The sequence below is a fragment of the Acinonyx jubatus genome, chromosome D2 (assembly GCF_027475565.1).
Source record: "Acinonyx jubatus isolate Ajub_Pintada_27869175 chromosome D2, VMU_Ajub_asm_v1.0, whole genome shotgun sequence".
In the NCBI taxonomy this organism is placed as follows: domain Eukaryota; kingdom Metazoa; phylum Chordata; class Mammalia; order Carnivora; family Felidae; genus Acinonyx; species Acinonyx jubatus.
The window spans coordinates 58,402,791-58,426,362 of record NC_069393.1 but is presented as its reverse complement, the minus strand read 5'-3'; the positions used below and the strand labels follow the sequence as shown (position 1 = coordinate 58,426,362).

The following is a 23,572-nucleotide window of genomic DNA, read 5'->3' as shown; positions in this document are numbered from 1 at the left end:
GAGAAAGACAAATATCATATAACTTCACTCATATGAGGACTTTAAGACACAGAACAGATGAACACAAGGAAAGGGAAGCAAAAATAATATAAAACCAGGGAGGGGGACAAAACATAAGAGACTCATAAATATGGAGAACAAACAGGGTTACTGGAGGGATTTGGGGAGGGGGGATGGGCTAAATGGGTAAGGGGCATTAAGGAAATCTACTCCTGAAATCACTGTTGCACTATATGCTAACTAATTCGGATGTAAATAAAAAATTTAAAAATTAAAAACAAAAACAAAAACATTTCACTTCCTTTCTGCTCTGTGCTGACAGCTAGCTCAGAGCCTGGAGCCTGTCTTCAGATTCTGTGTCTCCCTCTCTCTGTCCCTCCCCTGCTCGTATTGTCTCTCTCTCTCAAAAATAAAACATAAAAAAAAAAAAAAAATTAAAAGAAAACCATTTCCTTTCTTATTTCTACTTGTCTGTATTTTCTACAATATTAAAATTTTAATTTTTGTATTTTATAATTTTACAATAAAATGGAATAAAAAATATTTTAAAGCTAAACTGCATTTGCAAGACATGCCTGTGTGCATATAACCACAAATGGAGGTCATTCCAAACCGAAGGAAGCTAACATATGATTATCTTACAGTGCAAGGATTATGGGCAATATTTTCTTGTTTATATATTTACCAAATAATTTATATGTTCTACAACAAACAATAAATTGGTTTTATAAGTAGGGGGAAATGTGTGTCTCCCCACTCCTGCCACACACACACACAAAATAAAAGCATTTTTTATTTGCCACTACATGCTAACTCCTAATGCAAAGACTATGGCTGGGATAAACATAGGTCAAATGTCAACATATGCACAAAAAGAACCAAATTCTTTATTATACAGAAATTATGCTGTACTGAGATTATCCATATACAGTGCTGGGGAGGAGGCCATCACCTAGGGCTAGTAAGCATTTTTGTCATGGGAAAATTTTCCTTATGGTGTTATTTTCTGGTCAGATTTGAATGTCAGTTTACATTCACGGTGATAATCCATATTGCCATTTAACCTCAACTATAAAATGAAGTCTTCCATACATACATATACATACACACGGACATTTTGAAAAATGCTTAATTTTCCTAGTATTGTTCCATGGTCGATGGTAAGATTTAGTGGATCTCTAAATATTCTTTTTTTTTTTTAACGTTTATTTATTTTTGAGAGACAGGGTGCGAGTGGGGAAGGGGCAGAGAGAGAGAGGAAGACACAGAATCCGAAGCAGGCTCCAGGCTCTCAGCTGTCAGCACAGAGCCAGACACGGGACTCCAACCCATGAACAGTGAGATCATGACCCGAGCTGAAGTCAGTGACCCAACCAATTGAGTCACCCACGTGCCCCAGACCTCTAAATATTCTTAAACAATAAAATACACTGTCTCTCCTAAAGTCAACCCCAAACAATTTCAACCTTTGACAAGGGACTGTTACTGATATTAAAATATTATATGGTACATTTAGCTCAAGATTTCCCTAAAATATCATAGCTATACTTGACACCTGAAATACTGTAAGGTCATATAAATCTAGTTATATTCTTAATGTTACAATTTCTCTTCTCTTTCAATGTCTAAAGAAAATAAAGAATCTTAATTACTCAGTTATTTTTAAGCACTTTCTTTCTACTGCTCATTTTCATTTAATATCAGATCATAAGATCACCACTTGCTGAGGATGAGCAAACGATTCCACGAAATACATCCACTGTTAATCAACAGAAATCCTCTTAATTATCCATATACTTTCCAGGACAAACCAATGGAATGATGAAAATGAAAATATGTTCAAATTAACCACGTCCTCATAGAATCCATTTAAACAATATTTTCACAATCTTTTCTGTGACTAGTTTAAAATGTGTGATGTGAAATGTTAATAATCAAACCATCTCAATGTTGCCATTTCCATATGAGTTACTGAAGATAACCCAACAAACTAAATAATGACTCCAAGGCTCTTCTTCTTCTGTTGTCATTGAATTTTGACTTTGAAGGTACTTCAAACTTACTAAAGAAATGACATAATTTCAAAGAAAAAAAAATATCATGAAGCTATTACCAACTCACTTCGTTACACACATTTGGCAATATTAGTAAAATGAGTATTCCTTCGGGGATAATCACTTTGAAGAAATACTTGGCTGTCTCTCTTCTTAAGTTTTAAAATTTAAATTCCAGTTAGTTAACATACATTGTAATATTAGTTTCAGATGTAATGGTGATTCAACATTTCCATACACCACTCCTTAATCCCCATCACCTATTCAACCCATCTCCCACATCCACTTCCCCTCTGGTAACCATCAGTTTGTTCTCTTTGTATACTTAAGAGTCTGTTTCTTGGTTAGCCTCTCTCTCTTTTTTTCTTGCTGCTTTGTTCGTTTGTTTCTTAAATTCCACATGAGTGAAATCATATGGTATTTGTCTTTCTCTGACTTAGTTTGCTTAGCATAATACTCTCTAGCCTTTAGCTCCATCCACATCATTGCAAATGGCAAGATTTCATTCTTTTTATGGCTGAGTAATATTCCATTGTGTGTGAGTGCGCGCACACGCACGCACGCACACACACACACACACAAATATATACACATACATACCGTATCTTCTTTATCCATTCATCAGTTGATAGACAGTTGGGCTGTTTCCATTTGACTGTCTCTTTTAAAGTTAAAAATATGCTTTATTTTATGACACAGCAATTACATTCTTTTTTTAGAAATATTTATTTATTTTTGGGAGAGCGCAGGTGAGGGAGGGGTAGAGAGAAGGGGACAGAGGATCCCAAATGGGCTCTGTGCTAACAGGCTGACAGCAGTGAGCCTGATGTGGGGCCTGAACTCATGAACCGCGAGATCATGACCTGAGCTGAAGTTGGACACTGAACAAACTGAGTCACCCAGGTGTCCCGACCCAGCAGTTACATTCTTAGGCACTTACCAAGAGAAATAAAGACACATGTCCACAAAAAGACTTGTACAAACTGTATACAGTAGCTTTACACATAGTAGTCAAAAAATGGAAATAATCTAAATGTCTATCAATAAACAGATAAATTGTGGTACAGTAATATAATAGAACATATTCAGCAATAAAAAAGAATAAATTACTGATAAACAACAAAATGGACAAATCTCAAAAACATATTGGTCAAAAGAAAAAAGACACAAAACAATGTATGCTATATGAGTACATTTATATGAAGCTGAAGACCAGGAAAAAAACAATCTTAGTGGCAAATCAGAACAGTAATTGCATAGGGGGGATGAGTACTAACTGGAAGGGGATACAAAGAAACTTTCTCAGATTATGCAAATATTCTATGTCTTGAGAATGAGGTTACATAAATGTATAAATGTCAAACTCAGTACACTTCAGATTTGTGTGTAAATTTTACATTAATAAAAATCTAAATAAGTAAAATAAAACCCAAACCAGAAAGATGTAAATGTACTAGGACTGTTTTATTCTAGTAGGAACAGAAAAGGCTTAAATCCTGCATCTTGCTAATTCGTCAGCCAGTAATATTGAGCATCTGTGCACACTGACCCTGTCATAGAATTATTGAATTAATAGAATAAAACTGGTATATAAGCTCATGTCTTCCATTTTTGCTATGTAAGACATAATAAGAAAAATAAACATTCACACCTACAGTAATACTGAGAAAAGCAAAATTTTTTCATCAATACCTGAACCAAGAGTAGGCTCCCTATGATACAAAATTGGGCATAAGGAATGAAAAAAAAATAAGAATTTATTGAACAGTATATTGCTTTATAACAAGGTGAAAACAGTGTTTGCTGAAAGTCTCCAAACCTATTCTTCTGTACATTTTCCCAATAATATAAAACTCATTCATGTGCCAGACACTGTTCTAAGGACTTAACATAACTCATTTAATGTTAACAACTGTATGAGATAAGTACTATTATTATCCCCATTTTACAGATTTAAAAAACTGAGGTATAGAGAGGTCAAGCACTTGCCCAAGGTCACACACAGACAGAGCCAAGCACAAGTCTCAAGCAGTCTGGCACCAAGGCCCAAGCTCATAACCACAACACTACAAAATAGCCTTTGGCCTGCTTTTCTAAAATGTTTCTTAAGCACCTCTTTTCTGCCTGTGCCACACAATTTCACTCCTGCAATATACTTCAAGGTCCATACACCCAATTTATTCCTGATTTTTCCAGCAAAATCACTAAATCAACATCCCTCCAATTATATTCTAGAAGTGGTAACTTACAAGGAGACTAAAAATATTTTTTTAAATAGATATTTGTTGATTTTTAATTAAGAGCTAACAGAAAGGGACGCCTGGCTGGCTCAGTCAGTATAACATGTGAGTTTTCATCTCGGGGTTGTGAGTTCCAGCTCCATGTTGGGGGTAGAGATTACTTAAAAAATAAAATCTTAAAAAACAAAAAAGAAAAAGACCAAATAAAGTCCTGAGAGTGACAGTAAATTGCAGAATTCTTTCCTACCTGACCTGAGATTCAAGACTGCTTTAGATAAAATGAAAATCTGAATTTTTTTGGTATCTTGGTGTGCAAGTCAGATGATTTTAACTTATATGCTTTAAAAAAAAATTTTTTTTAATGTTTTTTTATTTTTTGAGACAGAGAGAGGGAGGGAAAGGGAGAATGAATGAACAGGGGATGGGCAGAGAGAAAGGAAGACACAGAATCTGAAGCTGGCTTCAGGCTCTGAGCTGTTAGCACATAGCCCAACAGGGGGCTCGAATTCATGAACTGTGAGATCATGACCTGAGCTGAAGTTGGAGGCTTAACCGACTGAGCCACCCAGGTGCCCCTAACTTACACGATTTTTAATCGCATGTTATTTAACACTGTCTAATATAGTTCAAATCATCCCCCCAAATACTAAAAATCACTCTACAGAACACTGTGAAGGTCAACTGATAAATACAAAAGATTGCTTCTGCTTTCAAGGAATTTTCTAGCCCAACATCTCTCATATTAAACTAGGATGTGGGTCTAAACCTAGGGTCTACTGAATTCCCAATCCCTACATCCAGGGTGAGAAGAGGCATGTGGTAATAATGCAGTAGTATCTCACTGTGTTTGCCCAACCCAAAGTCACAATGACTTTTTTCTCCCTCATTTTTTCCTATTAGTTTTGTAATTTTAGCTTATATACAGGTCTATGATCCAATTTGAGTTAATTTTTATATATGGTGCAATGTAACAGTCGAGGTTCATTATTTTGCACATAGATGTCCAATTGTTCCAGCATGATTTGTTGAAAAGATTGAGACCAATGCATCTTAATGTAACAGAACACAAAAAGTGTGTACGTTTCAGATTCTATACTGTAACTCATCTTTAAGAAATTACAACTAACTGGGGTGCCTGGGTGGCTCAGTTGGTAAAGCGTCTGACTTTAGCTCAGGTCATGATCTCATGATCCATGAGTCAGCACAGAGCCTAGAGCCTGCTGCGGATTTTGGGTTTCCCTCTCTCTCTCTCTGCCCCTCCCCTGCTCGCTCTCTGTCAAAAACAAACAAAGAAAAAAAACATAAAAAAATAATAAAGAAATTACTAACTGAAAAGGGTATTAAAGCACCCCTCTCTTTTTAAACTATATATCTGTATAAGGCTGGATACTTCATATATTTCGACCAAAACACCACAACACAACAAATTGCAGAAACAGAAATGAGAATCCAGCTGCCTTTCATTAATCCAGACATTATTTGCACTAGCATTAACGGATTTATTACAGATACTTTAATAAGTTAATACTTAAATTTTTTCTCAGTTCTAATTTCAAATAGTGACTATCAGTACATATAACCCACATAAACAAAAGCATTCTGCTGGCCTCAATAATTTTTTAGAATGCAAAGGAGTTCCAGACCAAAACCAAACGACCATAATCTGTCTCTTCAATTACTGAAATCATCCTTGTGATAGCTAGAGTTAATACATCTAAATGGAAATCAAAACTTGTGTTTAAGTCCTTTCGACAGCTTACTGCTCTTCTTAGCATCAAGACTAACCTGGCCCACAAATCCTGCATGATCAAACTTCCCAGTCTTTCCTAGCTCCATTCTCCTCATTCTCTAAAATAATAGTGTTTTTTCAGTAACAAGCTCCACCAGTCCCCAGAGCCTTTGCATTGCCTCTTCCTTAAGCCTGAAATGTGTTCCCCTCCCCTCTTTTGCGTAGTTAATTCCTACTCACCCTTTAGACCTTAACTCAATCAAACATTACCTGATTTTCCTTACCCTCACCCTCAGGTTAGATCAAGTTCCTCTTTTATGTATTCTTACAGCTCCTCTATATTTCTGTGATAGGATTTTTCAGTTTGGGAGTTAATACTTTGAGAGTTATGTGATTTAATATAAATATAATAATCATACACATAACTATTAAATAAAATTTTGCCTATGTGCCATATGCAGTTTTTCCCAAGGTCAATAGTGCTCATTAGATTCTCAAAGTAGTCTGTAACACCTGTGTAGTGAAGGATTAACCTTACCAAAGATAGGCATGGCCTTTTCCTTTGGCTATCGGGAAGTGGTATCTAGGCTTCTGGAACTTCTTACCTAACAGAAGTGTCTTTGTTCCTGCGGCTTCTGGCCATTGGACAAATGGGATTTAGAGTGGGGGCTCTGAACCATACTTTATCAATTCCTATCCGGAGAGGAAACTGAGGCAAAAAGCATTAGTGTGACCTACAGGAGGGGCTAGAGACTAACAGTCAGCCATGCAGGCAGTTTGTAATTGAGCCCCAACAAAACTGTAGACACCAAAGACTTGGGTAAATTTCCCTAGCTGGTAATACCCTGTGTTGTACTGTCATATACTGTGGCCAGGAGGCAGTAACGCCATTCCTGAATCCATGGAGATGATGACAGGAAGTTCTATATGTGGTCCCCTCTTGAATCTGCCCTATGTGTCTCTTTCTTTTGGTTAATTTTAACCTGTCTCCTCACCCTGTAATAAATTCTAAGAGCTTTCAGTGAGTTCTGTGAGTCCTTTTTAGTGAATTCTCAAGCATGAATGTGGTCAAGGGGACTCCTAAACTTGCAACTGGTGTCTGAAATGAGGGCAGTCTTGCAGTGACTATTCTCTTGGAGTTTGGAGTTTGGCTAAACTTATTACAACCCAAACAAGATTAAAAACCCACAGGTTAGACCAGGAGTTCCTCGAGAGCAGAAACTTTATCAATATGACATGTAGTAAAAAAAATTTACAATATTGAATATTGAAATAAATTGATAGGAAAGTAGCATTCTCTAACAGTAATAGCGGTAATGTTAATAATAATGAAGATGAAGATGATAAAAACAGCAACCATTTACTGCATGCCTTTACTGCAGTCTCTGTTTACAGGTGAGGAACACAAGGATTAGAGTGAAATGGCTTGCTCAAGACCATACTAGTGACAAAGACAGTATGTAAGCCCTGATCTAACTAATTTTAAGGCCTATGCACTTTCCTATATTGTATCTCCTAAGACAAGCAAAGGAAGTTTAATATTCTATTTTGCAAAGAACAAATGCAAATATCTAGCATTATCACCACTAAAATTGTATCATTAAAGACTAGCAATTGTCAGCACAGTCCAAAATGTGGAACACTTAACTTTGTCTCTTCTAACTAAGATGATAGTCTACGCATTCTGATGCTTACTTATAGCTTGCCTTTGAAATTCTTCTAAATAGAATATGAGCTACAAAGGTTAAAAACAAACCAAAAGCTAACTTGTTGTGTATTGCTATCAAATGCTAAACACAAACTGCAAATACCTGAGGTGGATAGATAACATTTCTACCAAGAAAATATATAGTACCCAGATTTGTAAGCTACGAGCATCAAGTGCTTTCTTACATTTTTCTCTACAAATTTTTCATTCTCTCTATAGATTTCTTTCACATCCTAGAACTGTTCTGCTATTCTCTAAGAAAGGCTAAGGGGAACTAGAATCTGTCAGTTCATGCAAGACAAGCTGGACTGTTTCAAGCTAAATATTCTACTCAAAGGTCTTTAAAAGGCCTTTTCACCTTGAAACTAGACTTGTTAGTCAAGAAATAAATAAACACAGATCTTACCCCAAAATATATATATAGCTGTATAGCAACCAGGAGACACTCTGAACAGAGCACTTTTTATTTTTAGTAATCATAAGAAAAACACAACGTGTTCAGGCAACTGGCTGTAATTAATTAATCAATTACATTAATTGGCTTTATGTAGGTCCAGAACAAACATTACATAATAAACACTATTTGTTGAAATTACTTTAAAATTCACTATCATACTTCCACTAGATATGAAAACAGTCAAGTTGTGCTATGTCAATTCTGGCAAACCAATCACGATAATAAAATTGTCTTAAGAGTGGAATAGTCTGGGTCTACATTAAAAAATAATAATTAAAAGAGTACTGAGTGATGTGAAATACAGGCAATATGAAGGAGAGAAAGTGAACATAAGTAGAGCACAAGAAAGAACGAGGACACGCTAATGAATCAGACATACACACTAATGCCCGCAAATAACCCACAGAGACAGAGAAAGTACCTGGAAAGCTGTGAGTGCGCCAGTCCCTGGGTTATACAGGCATCGCAGCGAAGGCATGCTGTCCGCCAGGCTGGAGCAGCCCAGCCACAGAGACCTGGGCATAGAGCACTGCAGAGAGAGGACAACTATGAGATGGGACAGTATGAGACAGGATGGCACAGATTACAGGAATTTTCAAAGCTTGGCTGAATGTAATACTCCAGTTGCAGCTGGCCTTTATGATAGAAACATATTCAAGAAACATACTACTTACAAGTTCTAACCCCAGAGAGAACCTCAAAAGGGGCACTAGTGGCCAAAAGGCAAGGGGAAAGAAAGGAGGTTACAGATCAAAGAAACAAATATCTAGTGAAATTTTTTTCCTGTTCTTTTATGTAGGAGTCCAAAGGAAATCTACTTCTTAATCCAATAATCAATTCTTTTTCTCTCTACACCTCAACCCATCTCCCATAAATTCACCACAGGGTGAAATACTGCACAGACTAAGCAGCAAAAGGAACCCTTCATGGTAGCATTTCATTATTAGGAATGGTAAATTAGAAAACAAAATACAAGAGAAAAGCTGGTGTTTTTTAGAAGGTGGGGAGGAGGAAAAGAAAAGTATCATACCCCCACAGCTTTGACAGCGACCAACTCTGCACAGTTTGCATATGTTTTATGTATCTTGTTAGTCTGCTATTCATTAACCGAAATGCATAGTTACCATAGCAGCTGCCTCTTCATCTTTCCAGATGGATTGGGGGGCGGGGAGGGGGGGCAACTCAAACAGAAGGGAAAACAACAAAGGAAGAGAGACAAGGATGGAAAAAGAGAAAGAAAGAGAAAAAGAGAAAGAACCCAAAAAAGTTACTGGTACTAAAACCTCCTAAACAGAAAGATATGTGTGAGTATAAATATACACAGTGTATTCAGTAGCAAAAAAGAGCAGAAATGATTTTTAGTAACATTAATTAAACACTATCAGTATTACTGCTCCTATAATCTTGTAAAATAATATATCTTTTAAAAGAATTTTTACATGCTTCAAGTTTCTCTAAATGTATCCCCACCGGAGGTTTGGTCCATCAACTTAGGTGCTATTACAATCTAATAGTACTAAAAAAACTAAACACCTGATCATATGTAAAAACAGGAATACATATTTTAAAATACAGCAGTCAATACACATAATATTAAACTTGAAATTATAACTTTTGAAATATTTAGTATCATGGGACTTTTTTATTCTTTTTTTTTAATGTTTATCTATTTTCAAAGAGAGAGAGAGAGAGGAGACAGAGCATGAGCAGGGGAGGGACAGAGAGAGAGGGAGACACAGAATCTGAAGCAGGCTCCAGGCTCTGAGCTATCAGCATAGAGCCTGATGTGGGCCTCGAACTCATGAACAGCAAGATCATGACCTGAGCTTAAGTCGGATGCCCAACCAACTGAGCCACCCAGGTGCCCAGGACTTTTTTATTCTTAAAATACCCTAGTTGTAGAAATTAATATTAGGAAACAAAACATGGTATTTATTGCTCACACTCCCTATAATTGATATAAGAAGTGTGCAATGAAAACGACTCCAAAAAATGATCTGGTCTAGATCCTGCTTTCAGGTCATTATTTCCTCATTTTACAATTAAGGTGACTGATACCCAGGAAAAATTGAAGTATTTATTCATGATCATGAATTTAGAAAGCAGAGAAGTAGGTACTGGAAAACTGGCCTATTGCTTTTTAAGTGCCCTGCCTCCCTCCATCCATCCCTAGGTCATAATGTGGAGACATGAGACTTCAAAGAAGGGTATCTGCTAAAGGCATCACTGGATAACACACCAACCAAAATAGCTACACTGCTTTCAACTACTACAACAATCTCCTGACTTTGTTCACTGTTCCCAATGTTCCTTCACCGTAAGCTATGATCCATTCATTTTATGAAGAGCAACTAAGTAGAATAATTGTGTTCACCTTACTATCGTGTCGCTCTCGCCAATAATTCATAATAATGGCTCCCTCTATCTACTGTAAACCCAAGCACTCTATTGATCTGATCTTTCCCTACTGCCTACATTAACGCTTTCTCTGTCCTTCCAATTGGCCCTGGCACTCTAGCTAATAACTAACTTGATATTTTGTTCAAATATCCATCTTACTCCCATCCTTTGAACCTGTAATTTCCTTCTCCCTTTCACCCTACCAATGTACATCTCCCATTTACTTCAGCTCTCCTTAGAACTATTTATACTAATTTCAGTCTCATTCAGTAGGTCTCAGTAGCAGAGATTCTCATATTGTCAGAAGGCAATAGGGAGAAGAGATTAAGGGGGAGCAGGACAAAAAAAGTTTCTTTCTCCCTGAGAATCGCTGTTTTCATATTACTGCTCTACCACAGAGGTTATAAAGTTCTTCGCTAAAGTGTTTTTTTAAATAAATGATGTTAAAAAATTTCTAAGTCTAGGGGCACCTGGGTGGCTCAGTCACTGGTTGAGTGTCCAACTCTTGATTTCAACTTAGGTCATTATCTCACAGTTCGTGAATTCAAGTCCCGCACGGGGCTCTGCACTGACAGTGCAGCGCCTGCTTCAGATTCTCTCTCTCCTTCTCTCTCTGCCCCTCCGCTGCTCACTCACTCTCTCAAAAATAAACATTTTTTTAAAAAAATTCTAAGTCAGAGGTGTCTGGGTGGCTCAGTTGGTTAAGAATCCAAATCTTGATTTCAGCTTAGGTCATGATCTCAAGGTCATGGGATTGAGCACCACGTCAGGCTCGATGCTGAGTGTGGAGCCCTGCTTGGGATTTCTTCTCTCCCTCTCTCTCTCTGTCCCTCCCCTGCTCATGTTCTCTCTCTCTCTCTCAAAATAAAGAAATAAACATTTAAAAAAAAAAAGTTAAAAAAAATGTCTAAGTCTAGGGGTACCTGGCTGGCTTAGTTGGAAGATCATGCAACTCTTGACCTCAGGGTTGTGAGTTCAAGCCCCATGTTGGGCATAGAGATTACTTAAAAAAATAAATTAAAAAAAAAAACTTGTAAGTCTAATTTTTTAGTCATTTATTCAACAAAGATTTATTGAGTATTTTCTTTGTACTGTTCTAGAGACCAGGGATAGAACAATGAACAAGAGACAAAAATCCATTCTAGTGACATTCTGTCAAACAAATTATTCTATGTTTAAAATCTTTAATGTAAGAAACAAAACCACAAAAATCCAAAAACTTGTTTTTGAGAGTTGAGAGTTTCTCCCATGGTTAACGAGAGACACTGCACATTATAAAGCAATTGGTTAAAGTTCTATGTATGCCAGGTAGAAAAGATAAAGTCTCATCCTGGAGAAGGGACTGAATTTCAGAAAACTGGTAGAGTAAGGGAGAATAAAAAAGAGTGAATGAAAATACAGTAGAGGAAAAAGGAAATGGTAGAACGAAAAAGCAGTAAGCACTGGAAGACAGCTTTACTTCCCTTCGTAAGAGGTATACGGCTCATGTGCTTTATGCCACACTGAAGCCATCTGCATGATCACTTCCTTTTTATTAACTATGCATATTTGTTTGTATTTGTGAACACTCCCTGGTAAGTTTTTAAGGCACTCTTTTTGTAATGTTTTGTCTCCTTCATTTTATATTAGATCCTGGGTTATTTTTGCAGTATGTCCTTGATTAATTATTGTAACTTCCTTACTATTACTCATTCTAACACTCTTCCTTATTCATTCATCCCTATCCTCCATAGAAACTCCTAACTAAGAATTTGAAAGGACTTACCCCATCCCTTTAAACTAAAATTTCAAAATAAAATTATAATCAATAATGAAACAAAGACACCCAGAAAAGCCACTAGATATACTGGGATGATTTCTAAAACAGCATTAACTTGCAAACACCACGCAGAGGATGCATTTTCCATTATTACAAGACAATTGGTATGGGTATGAAAACTGCACTTGCATATAGTCAGATCTGAGCATTATCATAAGATTTTATACATTATAGCTCAATTTAAAAACCAATTTGAAAATTGGCTTGTATTATAACAATTAATCTTACCCATACTGGTAAATGCCACTTAAAAACATTGAGGGAAAAAAATATAATCACAAAATTAATGGAATAGGCTGTAACTTCTACTCTATCTCTTTCCCTTCTATCTTCACATTTAGGAGTATTTTCTAAATGAAGGGGGAAATCTAAAGAAATTTGGGTAACAGGTGGAAGTAAGTAAGTAACAGGTGGAAAGGAGTGTCACTTTGGTTACTATTCTTATGTATTCTATATAATTCAGGGCCATCCTGATTGGTTAATTTCTGACAAAGACCTAAGACTTCTTTTGTCCTTCAATGTTTAATATATAATCCCCTTTAAAGCTTACCTTTAAAACCCCGAAGAGCACAAATAGTTTTCTACTTGAAGTTTAGGCTGCAAAATATTTAAATTTCTAAGGTTTTATCTCTACATTAAAAAAATTTTTTAATTAAAAAAAGCAGATTTGTGGGGCACCTGGGTAGCTCAGTTGGTTAATTGTCTGACTTAGGCTCAGGTCATGATCTCACCGCTCCTGAGTTCGAGCCCCATGTCGGGCTCTGTGCTGACAGCTCAGAACCTGGAGCCTGCTTCAGATCCTGTGTCTCCTGTGCTCGCACACCCATGCGCACGCTCGCTCTCTCTCTCTCTCTCTCTCTCAAAAGTAAACATTAAAAAAAAAAAGGCAGGTTCTAGAGACATCTGGGTGGCTCAGTCAATGAGGCATCCGACTCTTGATTTTGGCTCAGGTCATAATCTCAGGGTTTCATGAGTGAGAGGCTCCACATCGGGCTCTGTGGACTGGCTGCTCAGAACCTGCTTGGGATTCTCTCTCCTTTGCTCTCTGCCCCTTCCCCACTTGTGCTCTCTCTGTCTCTCTCAAAATAAACTTAAAAAAAAAAAAAGCAGGTTCTAATAATTTAGAACTGCAATCTAGCAACTACATCCTCACATTTAAATATTTAATTTCTATTAACTGTTAAAGAGCTTGTGAATGACCTACTCCTTAAATGTTACTCCTATGTAATCTCAAAAGATACAACAGTTTAGATCATACGTGTGCCTTCATCCTATACAAATCCAGCCCTACACAGCACATGTTTGTCTCTTCAGCTTTCTCCATTTAACCTCATTCCAACTAACTCTACTCTGCAAAATCAAAGAAAGTTGAAGGCCATAATAATTACAACTGAATTCTGTTATCCAACTGAGTAAGTTTACCAGCTTTTGAAAAGCAGACACAGCATTTTAAAAAATCCTTGAACATGTTTTCTACTACTTGGAAGAATCAGAAAGAGATTGAAATGTTGCAACAAAGGGCCTCCAGTGCTTCAAGAAGAATATACTACCGAGTGCCCTTCAGGTTCAACAGTACAAATTCATTTTCACAGAAAAACTGAAAACTTTGACTCCTCCCCCTACTTGGCTGCCTAGAGAAAAGTCACAGTTCCTCTTCACTGATAGAGAGCCCTGCAGGCAAAGGGCTGGCCTCAGCATTTACTATATGAAAGCTGAATGACAAAATCTCCTAAACTCAGGTCCCTGTTGGTCAACTTCTAGGAGTAATAGAAGCTATAATAATCAACAATAAAAAGATTGCTGCATTGAGAGTTTGTGTATCCTTAAGCCATGGAATAGAAGAATTCCCTTTTCACTACTATATCAACTAAAAAGTCAGGCCAAGAGAACTACAGTATTCCATAGGCCATGTAATAGATTCAGAATCTACCTATACAAATTCAATGATTGCCTCTTAAGAATCCCAATTTAGTTCACTCACTTTAAAAATGAAACTCTACATGTCACATAGGATAGTCATATCTGCCTAGCCTTATTGCACAAGGTTGTGATAAAATTAAAATTAAAATAAGAGTACAAAAGAAAAAACATATAAATTGGCATCATTACTAAGAACAGAATTCCATGAATGTCACTTGCATTTCAAAATGTTCTGGGAAGCCATTGCGAACCGCAGACCATAGAATCAATAAATTAATCCGTCAATCAAATACTTACTGTTCTTTACCAGAATGGATACATACGGAGTACAAGAGAAGAACCAAAATTTATCAGGCATTAATTGTGCTAGACCCTTTAAATACATTATACCATTTAATGACTACAATCCACGTCAAAGGGTTATTAATATTTCACTTTAACTCGAGTTCAGAAGAGTTACAGTAACTAATGGCAATGACAGAAATAAGACCCTAATGTGTTTGTCTACCCAAACCCAAAGATTCACCACAACAACGACCTGTTCTCAAGTAGTTTACACTCTATCTTAGGGAGATAAATTAACCAACACAAACAGTAACTGCCAGGAAAAACAGAAGAATGTATTAAATTGTGTTAGACAACAGCTGCTGTATAAGTTTAATTAAAATTTAGAAAACTTCAGACACAGCCTTTAATTTTATTGTAGCACTTGTTATTATATGTAATTTAATTATATATTTGCTCCTCTATCAGCCTGTAGTCCTCAGAGAGATGAGTCATATATATATATATATTTTTTTTTAATCTCCAGTATCTGGTCATAGTAGATAATAAATGTGAGCTTATGGTGAGAGATCATGGACACCTACATACCACAGAGAAAGAAACATTTTTTACTTATGGAATAGTAAAAACACTGATAAAATAGCAATGGTTACTTTACTAACACCAATCTTACTAGACTGGAAGATCTTACTAGACTGGTGTTGGATAAAGCTCTTTCACAATTCATTATCTTACTTACCTGTAAAACAATCTAGCAAGGTAAATAAGATCCAGAGGGGTTAAATAAATTAAAAAAAGTTGATGGGTACCTAGCAAGCAGTAAAAATGGGATTCAAAACTAGGTATTTTAGTACCTAGGATAGTCCCACATAAAAATGGCACTTAAAAAGGAATCCCACCCAGGAGGCTGTTGTAATCATCAAAGTAATGGCCATGGAGAAGATAAATGTACATCAAAAAAAAAAAAATCAACAGGACTTAATGACCGAGTATAAGGAAAGAAGGAGTACAGTCAGAAATGACTGTAAGATTTCAAATTTGAAGGACTAGAAGGACGGTGGTAGCACTGTTGGACAAGGCAGGAGGAAAGTGAGCTAGATAAGCTCAGAAATCATTAATTTGACATGATAATACACCTCTAGTATGTAAAAATTTAGCATGAAAGCTTGGATATAAACGTGTAAAGATTACATAGATGTGGCAATCACTGAGTTCTACATAAGCACTAGGTTAAAAGCATTTGCTGTAAAAATACTAGTGAGGTTTTTTTAAATAAAATTTTATTCCTCTTTCCTTGTCTCCTTTCCTACTTGAAAAATTCAATTCAACAGCCATCAAGTAAGAACAGAGTAAGCGGGCATCCCGCTGAGTGGTAGAAGTGGTAGCTGTAGTGACCCGATACAGGCTTTTGGAGTCCAAGTAGTATGAGAAAGGTGTCTCTGAGGGGTTAGAGGCCTGCCACAGTTTCAGAGCTCAAGCTGGGTGAGGGAAAAAATATGCACAAGACGGTGGCCTGGCAGGGGGTACCACACCCTAGGGGACTGAGAAAGGCTTCCACATGGGGGACCAGAATGTCAGGAGCAGGATGATGAGGGATGTGATGGAGCAGGGCAGGGCAGTGCAGGAAGGCAGGGCAGCAAGGGTTCCCAAAGTGAACAGAAGACATTCATTGAGAGTGGAGGGATACTGGCCCAACACTGAGTTTCAGACCCAGTGGGATAAGCAGGGTGGAGGGGCAGTGGCCCAAAACAGTGTTTCAGACCCAAGGGGAGAGGAGCCCAATGCAAATAATCAGAAACCTAAAGAGTAAGGAAAACATCCACACAGAATATGAGGTGGGGAATGAAGAACCTTCTACTAGCAACGGGAGATGAGTTATATAGGAGGAATGATCAAATAAGGGGGTAGATCAAATACTGAGGATAGGAGCAAGATTTCTCATAATCAAAGTTACAAGATACAGAAAAGAAAAACTGAATGAATGCTATGTTGCTGAACTACAATTAAAGATATTGTGAGCTCAAAGCTTACAGTACATGGAGAAATTTCTAGGTAAATGATGTATATGTATGTGTACATACATACACATTACAGATACAGGTTTCCACTGCTATCCAAAAGTAGAGTGTTCCTATGAAACCTTTCGTAAGCCAAAATGGCATAAAGCAAGGAAAGAATTACCATGAATTTATATGGAAACATTTTTAGTGTTCCCAGACCCAAAAAAAATAACCTCTCCTAGGATCTTCTGATACCTCACAGCACATCTTGCTAATGGACACACAAAATAAAAGGAGATAAAGCAGGGGCGCCTGGGTGGCTCAGTCGGCTAAGCGTCCGACTTCAGCTCAGGTCACGATCTCGCGGTTCGTGGGTTCAAGCCCCGCGTCGGGCTCTGTGCTGACAGCTCAGAGCCTGGAGCCTGTTTCAGATTCTGTGTCTCCCTCTCTCTCTGACCCACCCCACTCATGCTCTATCTCTCTCTGTCTCAAAAATAAATAAACGTTAAAAAAAAATTTAAAAAAAAAGGAGATAAAGCAAAGATGTTCATAAAGCTATGGAGGCTTGATGCTGAGATGCTGAGTATAATTCTTGGAGAAGGAGCATGACAGTGCCACTCTTACTGCTCCAGGGAATAGTATGCTCCCTCTACCACAATTGACAGCAAAACAAATACCGAATGCTACTTTTACTTGTCTCCTTTTTTCATAAAAGTGAGAATCTCCTTCAGATTTCTTTTGGTTAGTGAAAACAGGTACTAGTGTAGGTCTTTTATAAAAGCAAAATGATATGAAGCAGGAGATACCTGTACACAAAAACACACCCTCCTTCTATCATTTGAGAAGGCTCACTAACTGTAACCCCCTAATAGTAATGAATACATTTAACGATCCTAAATATCACTCTCCAAGCTGCTTAGAACAATGGCTGAATCCAGGACTCGGGCAGGAAAAAGTTTAAGATGAGCAAAGAACATTTTCTCATGGTACTCAAAGGATAACGGAGACATGGCAAAATGACATGGGGCCAGTATGAAATGCTCTCACAGGATAAATTTGAGACAAATCAGATATCAAAATAATGATAATAATGGATTATAACTGTGGTAGGCAAAATGTAACATACTCCTTAATGATCCCTACTTCTTGGCATTCACAACCCTTGTGTAATCCTATCGATGCCCTTAAGTATGGGACAGCCTAATACCTTCTAAGTTACATAAAACAGTAACTTCCATCTTACTAACAGACACTACTGCCTTCTTGGCTTGGATGTATTAATGAAGCAAGTAGTCCACATGGCAAAGAACTGAGGATGGCCTCCTACCAACAGCCAGCTAGGAATTGAGGCTCTCAGTCCAATAGCCCTTAAAGAAAGGAATTCTGCAACAAACAAACAAACAACAACGACAACAACAAAAAACATGTAAGCTTGCAAGTGGATCTCTCCTCAATCACGCTTTCAAATGAGACCTCAGCCCTGGCCTACCCCTTGATTACAACCTTATGAGAGATGTTGAAGCAAAGGATTTGGGTCAGCCATGGTCAGGCTCCTGACCCAAAGGAACTGCAAGATAATAAATGTGTGTTGCATGTTATTATTAGCCACTAAATTTGTGGTAATTTGGTATGCGGCAAAAGATACCTAATATAATAAGCCATCGAGTAAAATAAAAATATATGACTCTATTAATAATATAGAGAGAATAAACTGAAAGTTTCATGAGAAGCATGATAATTGAATAGTCTCAAATGTCTCCCCATATAAAACAGTAACTTTAAAGTGGAAAAACCTGGTTGACCTCTTAATCAAGTGATCAACATTAATATCACCAATAATGAAACAAATTAAAATCATGTGTCATCTGAGAGGATACAATAAGAACAACACAGCATCACTTCTGTGATATTCTGCCAAAGATACACAGCCTCTACCTAATCATAAGAAAACGTCAGGAAATCCCAAACTAAAAAACAATCTACAAAATAACTGGCTTATAATCCTCAAAAAAGTCAATGTTATGAAAGTCAAGGAAAGATTGAAGAACCATCCCAGATTGAAAGAGACATAAAAAGTATGACAACATAATGCAACATGTGATTCTGACCTAGATCCTTTTGCTATAAAGGACATTTATTAGGATTGCTAGAAAAACTTGAATACGGTCTGTAAATTAGTTGGCAGTCCTTATTTTTGATAGTTATTGATAGGTTATGTAAGAGAATGCTCTTGTTTATAGGAAATACATATCAAAGAATTCAGGAGTGATGAGAAATCATGTCTGTACCTTAGTCTCAAATGATTTATAGGAAAATGTTACTTGTATTTTACTTGCAACTTTTCTGTAAACTTGAGAATGTTTTTAAAATAATATGAAATTTTAATTAATGAAAATTATATTAAGATTTTGCTTCAGCTATGGTGTATTAATTGTTATGAAACTAAATTTTATGTACAAAAAGAGAACTATAAAATCTGAATAAAATACAGAAAGCTATCTGAAGGCATCAGAGAACAACTAATGCAGCTAAGACTTTAGGGGCCAAAATTCTAGGCAGGAGGGAAATGTATTGCGGTGAATCTGACATTCTATGCAATTTCCCTCCAGACATTTGCTGACATTTGGTCCTATGTTTTGCATGTAGAGTCAGATTTGAAAAACCAAATTTAAAATTTATTTAGCAATCTCATGGTGCTAAGGCACCAAAAACTGGAATACAGAACCGATCAAGGACAAGGTACCCTGGGGGAAAAAAGTTAGACTTTCAGTTGACACCATGGAAAGACACCAGAAATCAATCAAACCAAAGGGATATGGTCCATGAAAAGAATATTAAACCCTATGAAGGAAGCTATCATCTAAAGTCTCCACCATTTCATGTTTACCATTCAATAAAAATTACCAAGAATTCAAAGAAAAGGGATTAAATGTTGCCCCCCACCAAAAACCCAGAAAAATAAACAATAAAAACAGACCCAAATAGCCAAAAGGTGGAAATAACCCAAGTATCTGCCAGTAGATAAATGGATAAATAAAATGTGGCATATACATACAATGGAATACTATTCAACCTTAAAAAGGAACGAAATTCTGACATGTGCTACAATATGGACGAACCTTAAAAACATTATGCTAAATGAAAAAAGCCAGCCAGAAAAAGGAAAATACTGTATGATTCCAACTCATATGAAGTACCAAGAGTAATCAAACTGAGAAAGAATAGTGGTTGCCGAAGGAAGAGGAGAATGCGGAATTGTTGTTTAACTGGCCTATAATTTTGCAAGATGAAAAAGTTCTGGAGATAGGCTGGCCAACAACATGAATGTAAAACTACTGAACTTAACAATGAGTAAGGTGATTATGTACATTTTAATACAATTTTTGAAAGCCCCCCAAAGTAGTAAGTATTGGAACTCCTAAACACAGGCTTTAAAATAACCATGTTTGAGGGGCGCCTGGGTGGCTCAGTTGGTTAACCTTCTGACTTCAGCTCAAGTCATGATCTCACGGTCCGTGGGTTCGAGCTCCCCATCGGGCTCTGTGCTGACAGCTCAGAGCCTGGAGCCTCCTTCTGATTCTGTGTCTCCCTCTTTCCCTCTGCCCCTCCCCTGCTCATGCTCTGTCTCTCTCCATGTCTGAAAATGAATAAACATTAAAAAATTTAAAAAAAAAAAACAAACATGTTTGAGGCACGTGGGTGACTCAGTCGATTAAGTGTCTGACTTGATTTTGGCTCAGGTTATAATCTCGCAATTTGTGGGTCCGAGCCCTACATTGGGCTCTGCACTGACAGGGCAGAGCCTGCTTAGAATTCTCTCTCAAAACAAATAAAAATAAACTTTAAAATAACCACGTTTAGGGGGTGCCTGGGTGGGTCAGTCAGTTAAGTATCCGACTTCAGCTCAGGTCATGATCTCACAGTCCATGAGTTTGAGCCCTGCCTTGGGCTCTTTGCTGACAGCTCAGAGCCTGGAGCCTGCTTCAGATTCTGTGTCTCCCTCTCTCTCTGCCCTTCCTCCACTCATGTTCTCTCTCTCTCTCTCTCTCTCTCTCTCTCTCTCTCTCTCTCTCTCACACACACACACACACAAATATAAACATTAAAAAAATAAAATAACCACGTTTAAGATATTCAAGATGAAAAAAATGACGCATTCCATCAGAAAACTCAAATCTATAACAGAACATATATACCACAGAAGTTAATATTACAAACACAAAAGCTGAATTTAAGAATTCTTGGGGCACCTGGGTGGCTCTGTTGGTTGAGTGTCTGACTTCAGCCCAGGTCATGATCTCATGGTTCATGAGTTCAAGCCCCATATCGGCTTGCTGCTGTCAGCACAGAGCCCGCTTGGGATCTTCTGTCCCTCTCTCTGTCCTTCCCCTACTTGCGCTCCCTCAAAAATAAATAAAACATTTAAAAAAAAAAAAAAAAAGGATTCTTTAGACTGGTGGGGTACCTGGATGGCTCAGCCGGTTAAGTATCTGACTTCAGCTCAGGTCATGATCTTGGGATTCATGGGTTCGAGCCGCCCCACATCGGGCTCTGTGCTGACAGCTGGAGCCTGAAGCCTCCTTCAGATTCTGTCTCCCTCTCTCTCTGCCCCTCCCCCACTCACCCTCTGTCTGTGTCTCTCTCTCTCTCAAAAATAAACATAAAAAAAAATTGGCAAACTGCCTCTTTCATTATCCATTTTTGTAAAATATCTCGTGGAATTAACACTGGAAGAGGAGACAATACAACTGTATTTCATGTTGTCTATGCATAAACTCAATAACAGATGTGCAGTGACTAATTCACAACAGACTTTGGAACAAGTGTGATCATGATGAGTATCTGCCTTACCCACAGTGAACTGCAGACCAGAAAGCCTGTACTTTATAAAAATTACAGTTAATACACTGATAACTAAAATTTCAGCCATGTTTTGGGGAAACGGTATTATTTAACTGAACTTTAGTAAATTGAAATTTGTGCATATCAGAACCATGTAAAGTGAGGTCTTCCAGTACATTAAATAAAATATGAACTCTCAGTAAAAGCACATTAGACTTTAGCTTCCACCATAAGACAGTAGCTAATATCAAAAATAGCCCCCCATCATGGACAAAAAAATTAGACAAAATATATGAAACATATATTTGAAGACAACTTGGACAACAGGCAGTGACAGATTGTAATGACCCTCATCATTGTCCTACTCTTACACCTCAAAGCATTTTTCAGTCGATGGCACAAGAAAGGGGGAATCCAAGCAGAGCAAAATGGGACAACTTATTGAGGAAATACAGAACAGAATTTGGGGAAGCCAAAGAGACTATAATTGATGAGGCAGAATACTGAAGAATGAATTATATGCACAAATAAGCTTCAGATATCTGAACATTAAGTCTGCTCCTGAACACAAAATCCTATTTACATGAGGTGAAACTCTACAAGGCCAAGCAAAGAACTATGAGGGAGCTAGAAGCTCAATAACTCCGAGAACCCACACAGGGCTAGGGAACTTTTTTGTTTTGACCATCCAGATTGCAGAAGCCTAGCTGAACACTTGGGACTTTCAGCAGGAGACCCAGAAAGCTCACACCTCACTTATAGGGATAAACTACACTAGTATAAAGGTTACACTAAGTCTACCCTAATAAAATTTAAAATCAAGCCACAACAGTATCAAGCTGATCCACAGGAAACTTAACTGCTGGCTGAAATAAACTCAACCTTCTTTTAAAAAGACAATAAAATACAAATATTGAATAATGTAACATTCACAATCTAAATCTAAAATTGCTAGATGAAACAAGCAGCAATAAAATGTGACCCATAATCAGGAAGAATACCAGTCAATGGAAGCAGATCCAAAAATGATAGAGAGGGTGAAATCAGCAGACCAAAATATTGAAATAGCTATTATAACATGAACATAGTGAAAGGAACTGTAGGATTTTTTAAAAAATGAATGAAATAGAACTCCCAGGGAAAAAAAATACAATGTCTGAAATGTTAATTTCATGAGATAGGATTAAGAGCTGTAGAAGAAAAGATTAGTGAACTTGAATAGCAATATGCAAAATAAAGCACTAAGAGAAAAAAAAACTGGAAAAAATTGAACACCTCAATGACCTGTGGGAAATAATAAAGTAGTCCCAAATATGTATAATTGGTGTCCCACAAAGAAAATTGGGGGCATTTGGAGGGGGGCAGCATAAAATATATTTGGAAAATATGTTTCCCAAATATATTTAGAAAATGATACTGGATATATCAGCCAGGATGTGGAGGAAAAGGAACCCTCATGTACTGTTGGTGCAAATGACTGTGGAAAACAGTATGAAGTTTCCTCAAAAAGTTAAAAATAGAATTGCCATATGATCCAGTAATTCTACTACTGGGTTATTTACCCAAAGAAAATAAAAACACTAATTTAAAATGATATATGCACCCCTATGTTTACTGCAGCATTATTTACAATAGCCAAGGTACGGAAGCAACCCAAGTGTCCATCAATAGATGAATGGATAAAGAAGATGTGGTATATATATAGAATGAACATATATGGATATAGATATACACACACAATAGAATATTATTCAGCCATCAGAAAAACGAAATCTTTCCATTTGCAACAACATGGATGAACCTAGACAGTATAATGTTAAGTAAAACAAGTCAGAGACAAATACCATATGATTTCACTCATATGTGGAATTAAAGAAACAAAACAAATCAACAAAGAAAAACGGAGACAAACAAAAAAGCAGACTCTTAAACACAGAGAACAAACTGGTGGCTGCCAGAGAGGAGATGGGCAAGAGAATGGGTGAAACAGATAAAGGGAAGTAAGAGTACACTTATCTTGATGAGTACTGAGAAATTTATAGAATTTTGAATCCTTATACTGTGCACCTGAAACTAATATAACACTTTATGTTACTCATACTTCAATTTAAAAATAAA

General features: G+C 37.1%; 1 protein-coding gene across 7 annotated transcripts in view; it reads right to left on the bottom strand.

Moving 5' to 3' along the window:
- Nucleotides 1–23,572, bottom strand: part of BTRC (beta-transducin repeat containing E3 ubiquitin protein ligase) — a 179,236-nt gene that overhangs the window by 109,073 nt on the left and 46,591 nt on the right. For 5 of the 7 annotated variants that reach the window (XM_015063030.3, XM_015063033.3, XM_015063031.3 and 2 more), the window contains exon 2: nucleotides 8,610–8,717. The exons of the other annotated variants lie outside the window; for them this stretch is intronic. In XM_015063030.3, the coding sequence (XP_014918516.1) occupies nucleotides 8,610–8,717 (108 nt within the window). The remainder of the gene's footprint in view (nucleotides 1–8,609; nucleotides 8,718–23,572) is intronic. 7 annotated transcript variants of the gene reach the window in all.